At 48.5% G+C, this 12,443-nt stretch overlaps 1 protein-coding gene and 1 long non-coding RNA gene across 7 annotated transcripts; one reads left to right on the forward strand and one right to left on the reverse strand.

Annotated features, from left to right (window-relative positions):
- Positions 1 to 850: 850 nt before the first annotated feature.
- Positions 851 to 11,139, forward strand: CDKL2 (cyclin dependent kinase like 2). Of its 6 annotated transcripts, none has more exons than XR_006015821.1 (13): positions 852 to 2,144; positions 4,145 to 4,339; positions 4,619 to 4,797; positions 4,928 to 5,040; positions 5,227 to 5,366; positions 6,296 to 6,384; positions 6,883 to 7,009; positions 7,642 to 7,913; positions 8,065 to 8,155; positions 8,912 to 9,023; positions 9,109 to 9,240; positions 9,533 to 10,030; positions 10,145 to 11,139. XR_006015821.1 is itself a non-coding variant. In XM_042026839.1 (13 exons), exons 1-12 carry the CDS (start codon positions 1,977 to 1,979, stop codon positions 9,590 to 9,592), a joined length of 1,653 nt encoding a protein of 550 aa, XP_041882773.1. In that variant the 5' UTR covers positions 854 to 1,976; the 3' UTR covers positions 9,593 to 9,625; positions 10,145 to 11,139. The 6 variants fall into 6 exon arrangements, 3 of the variants coding, with proteins under 3 accessions (XP_041882776.1, XP_041882774.1, XP_041882773.1); XR_006015820.1 differs by having other exon boundaries at positions 853 to 2,144; positions 9,134 to 9,240; XM_042026839.1 differs by having other exon boundaries at positions 854 to 2,144; positions 9,134 to 9,240; positions 9,533 to 9,625.
- On the reverse strand, positions 9,414 to 12,409 carry LOC121663947. The gene is made up of 2 exons (XR_006015825.1): positions 12,315 to 12,409; positions 9,414 to 9,728 (listed from the first exon to the last, which is right to left on the reverse strand). It is a non-coding gene; the product is annotated as an uncharacterized LOC121663947 (long non-coding RNA).
- Between the last annotated feature and the right edge of the window lie 34 nt (positions 12,410 to 12,443).

Here is a 12,443-nt window from a genome sequence, read left to right on the forward strand (position 1 = left end):
GGCCGTCCCAGCCGGGCAAAATCCCGCCCCAAACTTGGCTTCCCCCGTGTCCCTGGGAGGTGGGATCATCTCACGGTAGCCCTCGTTTAAAAGGAGGAAAATATTCCGGGGTTCCCGTGGTCAGGATGAAAAAGCATCGCCAGTAATCGCGTTTTGAAGGAGAGGAATCCCGTTCAAAGTCCGTGTTACTATGAGGGGGGGAAAAAGGTGTCTCCCCAGTTACCAAGCCTGGACTGCGTCAGTGCCGTCGAGGTACCAAAAGGCTGCCGGACATACCTGGAGCACAGGCACTGTGTGGTTTAGCAGGTTCCTCACTCATTCTTTGGTCTCTCTGGCTTCTAAAATCACAGCACCACGCTGACACGTGGAAACACAGAATCATGGAATCGCGGAATGGCTTGGCTTAGAAGGCACCTCAAAGCCCATCTCGTTCCAACCCCCTGCCATGGGCACGGACACCTTCCACTCTCCCAAGGTGCTCCAAGCCTTGTCTAACCTGGCCTTGGACACTTCCAGGGATGGGGCAGTCACAGCTTCCCTGGGCAACCAGGGTCTCACCACCCTCCCAGGGAGGATTTTTTCCTAATATCCGATTTAATGTGTAGTCTACTCTCTTTCAGTTTGAATCCATTCCCCCTTGTCCGTGATAAGTTAATGGTGGCATTACAAATATGTGGCTTGTTCATTTCTTTTAACAGATCCAAAAGTATCTCAGCAGTGGAAGAGTTAATTGGATTCCAAGTCAGTTCTCCATTAGCAGCACAGGACAGATGCCAGGACCCAGAGGAGCTACTTGCTACAATAGTGATGAGCAGTAGAAGGTAGGAGGAACATAATAAATCACTGCCAACCACACTCCAATGTTTTTCTTTCCCTGGAAGTGTGAGGTCAGCCTGGGAAGGTGCATTACAGTGATTGCATGTAGGGAGAGGGAATGAGGGTGAAGGAGACATAAAAGCAACCAGGAATTAATTACAGAAGGTGATGCATATCGATGCGACTCAGAAGGAACACAATGAAGGTTCCAGAAATTATTATTGGAATATATGATGCCTCATTACACTGTTTTCCAGGAAATCGACATTTTGGCAAGGTATATACTGCTCCTTTCCCAAAGAGGAATGTTGCAGTATTCCAGCCTGACAGGTGTTCATAAATTTCTTCAGAGAAATTGAACACCTTTTTTTCCACAGTACCCTCCGCTGTGAAATAGAGGCCACCCAACTGAGGAGAGAATATTGGGAATATCTGTGTGGAATATCTTTGTTTCTGCTGTTTGTTCCTGGTGCTGCTTTCCTACACATGTCCTGCCATGCCACTCCTGCCCAGAACATGAGAAGTCAGTGTCAGCAGAAGACCACCATGGGTTGCTACATGCATCACTGGATGGAAAGAACGAGGATGCTGGATTAAGAATATATTGGCTGAAGTCTCCATCAGTAAACCCATATGGATGCTTCACCTTTCCTTCCTCTTAAAGGGAGCAGGTTCGTGCCTGGTGTTAAGTTGCAAATAACATGTGCAGACACCGCCAAGTTTTTAAGATAAACTGCACAGTAAGGGCACTGGCACAGACATCTAAAACCAAATTATTCTGCCTTTTTCACGGCTTATCCTTGGCAACATCAGCAGCCTCCCAACAGTGCTGGGTTTTTAACATGTCACTCAGTCCACCGCACAAGAGAGAAACAAGGTTGCTTATCCGTTTCTCCCTTACGTGCCCTAACGGCTTTAAGAAAACAGCGTTCATAACATTTTATTTTTGAAATATTTCACAAGGCCTTTCCATAAGCCCAGCGGGCTTCCACGCGTCTTTCGCGACAGGCGGGGCGCGGCCGCGCTTTGCGGCGGGCCGTTGCCGCGGTAACGACGCGTTGGGTCGGGAACCGCCGCCGTCCGCGGCGCCTCCATCCCGGTGCAGTCCCTGCATCCCGGCCCGGTCCCTTCCACACGGTCCGGGCCCTCCCGCCGCCGCCATGGACAAGTACCAGGTGCTGGGGCTGGTGGGGGAAGGCAGCTACGGGGTGGTGACCAAGTGCAGGAACAGGGAGAACGGGCAGATCGTGGCCGTCAAGAAGTTCCTGGAGAGCGACGACGACGCGGCGGTGAGGAAAATAGCCCTGAGGGAAATCAAACTGCTCAAGGTGAGGCTGGCGGGGCCCCTTTGTGGCAGTTTTGTGCTTAAGTTTTAATGGTTTTATGTTTAAATTCGCGGCTCCTGTGTCAGCTCCTCGCTCAGTTTGTGTCGCAGCCTCTGGTCGGCGTTCGCAAAGTGCCGCTGACAAAACCCAAGCCGAAAGAGACTCGCTTGGGCCCTCTTTGAATTTCCGTGTGCGGCCAAGCCGTGCTAGGTTAATGTGACCTTTTGTGCTGTAGCCTTGCAGAGCTGCTTTCCCCTTCGCCGGAGCGCTGTGCTGGATTTACCTGGTGAATCCTGGCTTAGAAAAGTCTGTGGATGCGCCCGGCGTTCCGCTGGGAATGGTACGCGGTCTCTGTTGCCGCCTGGTGGTGGCTGTCCCCCCGTCCCAAACTCCTGTCTTTTGCTGCTGTGAATTTGCTGAAAAGAAAAGAAACGCTGACCTTTTAAAGCCTGCGGGTGAATGGTGACCTGAATGTGTGACACTAAACGGACTGGGGGGTGCCGGTGTCACCTGAGACGGAAAAATGCTTCTAGGAAAGTTTGCCTTTATTTTCTTTTATTCGTGGCACCTTCCTGGCAGGCAGGAGGCTGGAGGAGGACTCCTGTCGCATTCCCTGAACCATGTGTAGCCCCCAGGTGGGAGCCAGCTGGCATGGTGTCCTCTGCTTTTGGAGTGTAGGATTTGCCTGGTGTCAGTATTGTGGTGAAAGGGGGAAGGACAAGGGGGAATGGATTCATACTGAAAGAGAGTAGGTTTTGATTGGATATTAGGAGAAAAATACTCCCTGTGAGGGTGGTAAGGCACTGGCACGGGTTGTCCGGAGAAGCTTCCCTTGTCCCTGTGCACGGGCACATGTGGAAGTTTTATACATTGGGACACAGGTGATGTGTCTGGTGAAGAAAAGAAGGAAAATCTTATTACACTTGGAGAGTATCCGGCCTGTTCATGTGGTGTGGGGCGTTCCAGAGGTGGGAATACTGGCAAACTTGTATCCTGTTCTCTTGGCTCCCACAAGTGTCTCTTCCTAAGTCTGCCGGTTACAGTCCCTGTGCTCTGAAGGGGGAAAAAAGTGCTATTTGCCATCACTGCAAGAGCTACAGCATTAAAGTTAATAGCAGAGTATGTGCTGGAGCTTGAGACACAGCCAGCAGCTCTAAGCATTATCCCTTCAAACCTTTAAAAGTGGATCTGTGTGAGCCTGGATTGTACCTGCTCCACTGGCCAGGCTCACCGAGTTACCGAGCACCACCCGGGTGTGTTGGGAATTAACTTGTTTTCCTGGGTGAATGGAATCTTAGCAAGGGGAACATTTCCATATACAGCTCAGGAAGGGTGGCCTCTCACAGGGGAAATAAATACCTGGAGATTTAGTCTCTTTGTAGTTCCTTCCCTTGTTCCCTGGGAGTCTTTGGTTTTAATTCTTTTTTTCTCTTGAATTTGGGCAGAAATTTAATTGTGACTGAAAACAGCAAAACCTCTTCAGGTCTCCCATGTTGGGAATAAATCATTCTTGGGAAAAGAGCTTTTTCTCTTATTGATTATCCTTTAAAAATTCTTCTCTTGTCAGACCTTCTAAGAAATCTGGGCAGACACAGGTGCAGGTTGGCTGACACCACCTCTGCACTGGCAGAGTTTCCCCTACAATTCCCTGTGCTCTGCAGTCCTTTTGCATCTCTCTCGGTCACATCCCTGGGCTCTGGTGCTGCCTCCAGGCAGCCTCCGGTGACATTTCCCTGCCAGGCTCCAGCTAATAAATAACTGTGCTCTGTAGCGTGGCCTTTTGTGTTGGTGTGTGATAAATGTGTAACAAGCTGGAGGTGGATTCTTGTCTGCTGGGAATGTGATGACAAAATAACTAGAAAACACAGCTGCTTTTTCTTCCTCTCTTTATTCAAATTGCTTTTTTTGCTGGTGTCCCAGCTGGGCTGCAGTTACAAGTATCCCTTCATAGTTTTCCCTAAGTAAGTGTTTTCCCTCGCTAAACATTCCCTATTTTATCCCAGCAACTCAGGCACGAGAATCTGGTGAACCTGCTGGACGTGTGTAAAAGGAAGAAGCGGTGGTACCTGGTATTTGAATTTGTGGATCACACGGTGCTTGATGACCTCGAGGCCTCTCCCAACGGTCTGGACTACGACAGGGTTCAGAAATACTTATTTCAGATTATGAGAGGAATTGCCTTTTGTCACAGTCATAATGTAAGTATGTGCAAGAAATCAGCTCTGCAGCTAGAATTAATAGATACAGAAGGATATAGCTTTGTATTTATATATATTTAAACTTGGAGAAATAGAGCTTTGTCTGAAAAGGAAGGGAGGTACAGAGAGATACATAAAATAAATGTGTCTGAAATTAGAGGTTCTCTATTTAACCTGTAATTTTCTACCCGAATATGAGAAAGCTACAGCTTTTTCTGAGCCAGCCAGTTTGCTATGTACAAATGGGGAACTTGCCCTGACTTGCTTTTCTCTGTGCAGATAATCCATCGGGATATTAAGCCAGAAAACATACTGGTTTCCCAGTTGGGAGTTGTCAAACTCTGCGACTTCGGATTTGCCCGGCCCTTGGCAGCTTCCGGGGAAGTTTACACGGACTACGTGGCGACCCGCTGGTACAGAGCCCCGGAGCTGCTGGTGGGAGACAGCAAGTATGGCAGGTGAGTCTGGCCTGCCAGGCTGGGAAGGGCTGTGGGGAGCATGGACAGGGTGCTCCATCTTCTGCACTGGCCCAGCCTTTGGATCGATGAGCTGAGCTGAGCTGGGGTGGTGGTGTTTTTTTCTCCCCAGGCCTGTGGACGTGTGGGCTATTGGCTCCCTGATAACAGAAATGCTTACAGGAGAGCCCCTTTTCCCTGGAGACTCAGACATTGACCAGCTCTTCCATATCACCAAGTGCCTGGGTAAGAAGAGCCCCTTGGGCTCCTCATGCTTGCTCAGGAATGGAGGGCTCAGATTTGTTTTGATGGGTGGGAAGGTAACAACCCAGACTGTAGCCCTTACTGCAGTGCTGACCCAGCATTTCAGCCTCTCAGATGTTTCACTGCCCTGTATTTTTCCATGTCGTTGCTTTGTTTGCGTGATTCCAGGTAACTTAATTCCAAGACAACAGGAGTTATTCTATAAAAACCCTCTCTTTGCTGGCATGAAGTTGCCTGAGGTGAAGGAGCTCGAATCCCTGGAGAAACGCTATCCCAAACTCCCTGCTGCCGCACTGGATTTAGCCAAGGTAATTGACTAAAAAACTCTTGTTTCCTGTGAATGTTTCTGTTTCCCTGTCCTTCACCTTGTGCAGCTGAGTACAGGGCTGGTAAAGTGCCTTTCTATCAGCTCCCCATGCAATGAGCAACTGCTTGTGTTGGCAGCTAGGTGAGGGCTGAGGATACCACAGCTCCAGTCCAGGGCGATGGGGGCACTCAGCCAGTCACCTGCAAGGCCTGGAGGGGTCACTGCATATCCTGCAGCGATCTGTTGCGGTGACCCAGCCCGCAGTTGGGCTGGGGCTGTTGAATGCTAATCAATTCAGGGCTCTCCCTTGGGTGGATTTCCCCACCCAGGACAGTGATTTGGAGGGTGGGTCGATGGGCGGCACAGAAGCCGAAGCCGCATGCCCCTGGGCAGTACCCGGGTTCAAACCGCCTCCCCCTGTTCGGGAGAGTTCTCTGTTACTCAGTTGTTCATTAGCTCCCTGTTGTATCTCCCACCTCCCGGTTTCCCCCGTTGGTTCTTGTTGAATTGTATCCTCCCCCTGGCTTGTATCTCGTTGGTTGCCTTCCCTTTCCCCGCCGTTTTCAAACCCCCTATAAAACTGAAAGCCTCTCGGAGATCGTTTTCTGGCTGCTGGAACCTCTGACATTAAACCAGTTGGAAGCCAGACCAGCGGCTCCTCTCTTTTCCTTTGCCTCCGGGTTAACACGAGCCCAGACCATCGGCCCCTGACGTGCTTCCTCCGTGGAGGAACCAGCACATGCGCCCAGCCAGCGCCTTCCTGCTGCCCAAGTCGGTCCTGAAGGACACTGTGTTCCCTCTGACTGAGGGCACGCCAGAGCTCATGCCAGCGAGCCAGGGACAGCGTTAGGGATCTTTCACTCAGACATGCCAAAGCCTTCGTTTAATTCCTGGTGTGTTTACGTCCTCACGTTCACATTGGTTTGACAGGAGTGCTTGCAGATGGACCCAGACAAGAGACCATCCTGCGCTGAACTCCTGCAGGGAGATTTCTTCAACAAGGACGGCTTTGCTGAAAGGTAAACAGCTCCCTTCTTGCTCACTGCAGGCTCAGGTTAGAGGGAAGTGAAGCAGTTGTGCTTGGAAATTGCACACTGGGTTTGCAGAGCTGACAGCTGCTGAGTGTCTCGGGTTTGTTTTGGCTTAACCTTCCTGGAAATAGGTGAACAGTTGGAAGGGAACACGTTGCAGTGGCACATTTACCTTGCTGTGACATTCATTCATTCATCAGTGCCACACTGGATTGGGTAGTACAGTCTTACACTGTATTCACTCCCTGCATCTGCACCAAACGGGGATCCAAACACCTTTATTGCCGTATTGTGAAAAATGTGTGCTGAAGATTTTATTTAGCTTAATGTATACATTACATTTGGCCTCTCATTAGTTAAAAAGCACAGTTTGTTTGATTGCTTAAAAGGCAGTAGGAGCCTGGGCTTAACAACTGATGATGATATTAATAAAAACAGAAAGCCTTTTATTTATTTTTTTTTCCTTTCTCCTTATATGGAATGTAGATTTACTCAGGAGCTTAAACAAAAGATCCAGAAAGATGCCAGAGACCAACAGTTCCAAAAAAAATCCAAAATCGGCAAAAAGGACAAAAATGATGTTTTAGAAGAAAGAAAAATGATCAGTGTTCAGGTTGGTTGATCTGTGTTTTTCAAACCTGTATTGTTTGGGTTTTTTTTTTTTCATGTCTTAAAATCATTGTTTTGAAAACAGGTGCAGCAGTTTAAATTCCTAGAAAATAGGTCAGGAGTGTGCAGGTGGCAATTTGGCCAGTCCCTTGCAGGTGAACTACACAGTGGTGCAGTTCCTGGCAATACAGAGCCGGAGGGAGAATCACGTGGGAGCATAAGTCATGCTGAATCATGGAAACATGCTTTATGCTGCTGTTTACCTGTTTTAAAGCCCTGTCTCCGAAATTTAAAATTTTCCTTTCAACTGGGTACCAAGGACGCTTCAAAGTGACTTTGAGGGGACACTGGAGTGAGGTTTTATTTAATTTATTTAATTTTACAGCTGTTTTTCCTCCATCATTTCTGATTCCAGTCTCAAATGACTTATGTGCAGAGAGTGCTGGAACCCTGACAAGTTTTCTTCCGTTTGATGGAAAGCAGAGGTTTTCTAACAAAACCGTTTCCATCTCCATTAGATTCTTGCAGAATCATGCATGTGTAGGCTTCTGACATGTTTTTTTTCCTCCATGCACTGCTGTAAACTGCTTTTTTAACGTGACTGTAAGGAAAGATGATGTTTATCTTCCCAAGCAGGATTTCAGCATGGGCCCAAGGAGCAAAGATGGAAAGCTGATAAAGACCAAGCCCTCTAAAGCTGATGCAGAGAAAGCAGATCAATCCTCCAGGCTGGGCTTCATCTTCGACAGCGCAATCAACCCACTTAAATTCAGCCCTCAGACCACCCTGAAAGATTCCAGCAGCAGCTTGGACTACGCCAAGAGCCCAGGCACAGTTATCCCTCCCATCAACCAGAGCTTCTCTCCTACGTTTGGGACGGGTTCTGTGCCTGGGAGCCTTAATTACAGGCATGTATCCATCATTCCTGTCATGTCCTGAGATGTGCAGAGTGATGATGTGGGAATGTGAGACGTGGGGTTTGGGATACCTTGCATTTGTTGCTTTGCATTCGCTGTGTTGTCCCAGCTAATACCAACTTTGGGGTGTTTTTCATTACAGACTTGATGAAAAGAGTAAAAAATACTTGAACCCATTGCTAAAGGCACGGAAGCCTTCTCCAGTGGGCCGTTGCAATGTCAGCTTGACACCGGTGAGTCGTCTGTCTGTGCCCCTCGGCCAAAGAAAAATAAATTCAATTAGGTGCTGTATTCTCAAGAACTCCATCTGATCCATCTTTCACTGTAATTTCCCACTAGAAATACTGGTTTTGTTACCCTTTTTTCCTACAGATTTTTTGTTCATTATCCCTTGCTGATAGTTGTTACATAAAATACATTTTATGTCAGAAAACAATTTTAAATGAGGGGAGCAGTTCAGCACAGAGTATCTGTGAGATTTGGAATATATCCATGGCCTCCTGCTTGGCCAGGAAGGATCATGTGTGCTGTGCTACTGAAGCAGAACTGATGGTTTGGATTTAATGCAGCCAGGGCCTTACTTAGTCATGTCATAAATGCATTAAAAGTTGATAAGGAAAACAAGTGAAATGGAAAGTTTTTCTCTGCTCTCACTACCTAGGCATGATTCTTACTGTGCCAGCCAGGAACATTTGCCTTTTTCCAGATAACTAATCCCAGCCATTCTCCAAGTGCTGTATTTTAGCTCTCCGAAAGCAGCCTCACTTAGGTGATTGTTTTTATTTTGCTGTTGCTTTTCCATTGTTTGTGTAGAAATAACACTTAAGCAGGTTGAATTCCTTCACACACATCAGAGTCTTTTCTCTCACTCTTGTACAAATTCCAACTACATCAGAACATTGCTGTGTTACTGCTTTTTTTAAGCTTGAAAACAGCTTTTTTTCCCTGCTGATATTTTCATGAGCTGGTCCTTATGCTCTTGATTGCAGGTTACTAATGAAAAACCCATTCTTCAGGCAAGTAAGAAGAAATGGGAATTCCCCAAGGCAGATGTGCGTTTGCCAGAACTAAATCATCTCCCCGAGCTGAGAGGACGGGAAGGTAGGAACTTTGATGTCCTCTAAATAAGACCTGGGTACCAAACAAGTGTCGGGAAACAGCGTGTCAGCTCTCACTCCCTTAACAGAGCATGCCTTGGTTGTATTTTGCAGCTTGGCATCCCAGATTTCTGAAAAAGGAAAGTAGAACGTTTGCAGAGTCCCGAGTCCCCTCCCTCGCTGCTATCGACCTTCATAACTCAAGTCTGGCTTCACAGCAGGTATCAAGGCAATAAAGTGGTTCACGCTGCTCTGTATTTGTTTGGTTTGTGACTTTGGCAACAGTGTGGCCCACGGAATTCCAGTTTGACTCCTAACAGGAGCAGAACTTGCCTTGGGATCGTAAGTCTTACACCAGGGGAGCATTTTTGAAGCCTGATTTGACCAAAGAACAGGTTGGGTTTAAGTTAGGTGTTGGCATTGCATATGTCTTTAGAAGGCTGTTTCTGATTGCCCTCTCTGTTGATACTACACTTGGAAATTGATCCTGTCTCTTTCTTTCCCAATTTACAGCTGTCAGGGACCTTGGTGCCGGATGCATTAGAAGCCAACTTCCCCAGGGTCGAGCACTAGCCCTGGGGAGATGGTCACACCTACCTGTAAAAGGTGGGCTTTCATTTCTCCTGTGTAGCCTGCTGGGGGCTTCAGTTTTTTGCTGTATAGTCTTCTGGTGGCTTCCAAATGGGTAGTTTCATGAACACTTACCTAGCTGGGAAGTGGAATAGGAAAGTTCTTTGTTACTTTGTATTCTTGGCCAGGACATGCAGCTATGACAGACTTCTTACTGAGGGCAGTACACAGCTTGCTGTGCCTGGTAAATCATTATCCTGAGCTGAAGTGCTGGGCACTGGGGTTGGAAACGAAGCAGCTCTCATGAACTTGGGGGGTTGAGCAAGATAGTAGAACAACAGAAAAAGCGGAAGCTGGCTGCCTGCATGCGAGGAGGGGAAAAAACAGCTCGAGTTTCCTGATCTGTCAAGCACAGAGGTGTAAGTGCACAGCTTCAGCAAGGTAAGGATGTGTAATAAATCAAAATAAAGGAAGCCTTTCGTTTCACCAGGGAGCACCTCTGTGGTTTTGTTAGTTTGTCTGGAGCATCATTCTCCTTTTCTCCTCTTGATGCAGGTGACTGGACAGTGGGAACAATCCATCTGAGTTTCCAGGGGCTAAAGCTGCCAGGTCTCTGCAGGGGAGAGGAGTGTTGGTGCAGCAGACTGCCACGGAAGTGGCTCGGGTCCAGGCCGAGGATGGAGCTCGCACTGCCATTGCTGCTGGATTTCTTGCATGCAAAAAGCCCCTGGAATGTTGACTTTGTGGCTTGGGGCCAGGTCTTGTCTGAGAAGAGTAGTGGTTATTGGTGTGTGACAAGGGCAGGAGCTGGTTTGGAGGACTCTGAAGGAAGCTGGGCTTTCTTTTGTCCAGCTGCTGCCTGCCTGAGGGGTTTCTTTTTCAATGAATAGTGACGAGAGCAGCTGCCAAAACTCTCATATTTTGCTGGGCTGCCTGATCTGGATTGAAAAGCACCTTTGCCTTGACAGTGAAGAAAATGTTTGTGCAAGAAATACAACATTTAAATGTGCAAATCTGCAGCCATTCCTTTGAAACCCTTGCTAATGCACTTGTCACTTTGTTTTAGATTCCTTTTCCCTTCGCATTTTTGACCCAGCATTTGGGCGGTTGTCTTTGGGGTGTTTACCTGGGTCTGTTGTCTGGCTGTTGTTAGTGGTGAAGGAAGGAATATCCCTGTGGAATACTGAGCTGTGATGCAGGTGACATGTACAATGGCTCAGTAACTCAAGTCATCATTCCTTTCAGTCCCTTAGGAGAATGGGCCAGTAAAACTCGACTGTTTGGAAACAATTTTTGCTCACTTGCCCTCCATTTATCTGTGGTCAGTTTTGTGCTGTCGCTGCATTGCTCACAACTCTGTTTTCCATCACCTGTCATAACTCACATGGTGTCATTAACTTTGGAACTTATTTTTCCATAAAGTAGAGCCTTTCCCATTGATGGATCATGACTGAATATGGTCTGAACTCATTGTATTTAGGGATTTGTCTCTATGCTGTGTCTTGACATATACATTTCATTTGTAAATAAAAACATCTTGCAGTTCCAGGCCTGGCTGTCCCCATAGTGGATGTTCCCACTTGGCCACAGCAGTCAGTTAGGTAGCCATGGGCAAATTCAGGGGGAAAAGAAGGTTTGGGGAGGGAAGACTAGGGGTTTTCGGGGGAAAGTTGGGTGTGGTGGGGAGAGAAAGAAAGGTTTAAGGGCAAGGTTTTGCATGGGGAAGTGTGTGGCCAGCAGGTCCAGGGAGGTGATCCTCTACTTGGCCCTAGTGAGGCCACAGCTGGAGCTGTGTTCACAACTGAACTGTGTTCAGTTCTGGGCTCCCCAGCTGAAGAAAGACCAAGGAGCTACTGGAGAGGGTCCAGTGGGGGCCAAAGATGATGAGGGGACTGGAGCACCGCTCTTAGGAGAAGAGACTGGGAGCTGGGCCTGCTCAGTCTAGAGAAGATAGAGGGAATCTCAGGAATCCATACAAATATCTCCAAGGTGGGTATCAAGAGGATGGTGCCGTATTTTTGGTGTGCCTAGTGACAGGACAAGGAGCAATGGCCAGAAAATAACACACAAGGAGTTCCACCTCAATATAAGGAAGAATTACAGAATCACAGCATCTGCTGCGTTGGAAAGGGACCCATAAGGATCACTGAGTTCAACTCCTGGCCCTGCACAGGACACCCCAATAATCCCACCTGGTGCCTGAGAGCTTTGTCCAAACACTCCTTGAGCTCTGTCAGGGTTGGTGCTATGCCCACTGGCCGGGGGGGCCTGTTCAGTGCCCGCCCACCCTCTGGGTGAAGAACTTCTCCTAATACCCAACCTAACCCTCCCTGGCACAGCTCCAGCTGTTCCCTCGGGTCTTGTCACTGTCACCAGAGAGCTGAGTGCTGCTCCTCCACTTCCTCTCGGGAGGAAGTTGTGTACAGTTATGAGGTCTCTCCTGTCTCCTCCAGAACTTCTTTCCGTTGAAGGTGGCAGAGCACTGGCACAGGCGCCCCGAGGCAGTGGTCACAGCAGCAAGCCTGACACAGCACAAGGAGCATTTGGCCAAGGCTGTCAGGCACCTGGTGGGAATGGAGAGGTGTCCTGTGCAGGGCCAGGAGCTGGACTCGATGATCCTTCATCGGTCCCTTCCAACTCAGGATATTCTGTGATTCCGTGATTCGTCGTGGAGTCTCCCTCTCTGGAGCCATTCCCACCCCACCTGGACGCGGTCCTGTATCACCTGCTCTGGGTGACCCTGCCTTGGCAGGGAGGCTGGACTGGGTGACCGCCGGAGCTCGCCTCCAACTCGAACTGGGATTCAGGGGGAAGGGGAACACGAAGGTTCAAGGCGGGGGGAAGCTGTTTTGAA

Source organism: Corvus kubaryi, unplaced genomic scaffold (assembly GCF_017639235.1).
Source record: "Corvus kubaryi isolate FWS band 111438036 unplaced genomic scaffold, C.kubaryi_AGA036_p1.0 37292, whole genome shotgun sequence".
NCBI classification, from domain to species: Eukaryota; Metazoa; Chordata; class Aves; order Passeriformes; family Corvidae; genus Corvus; species Corvus kubaryi.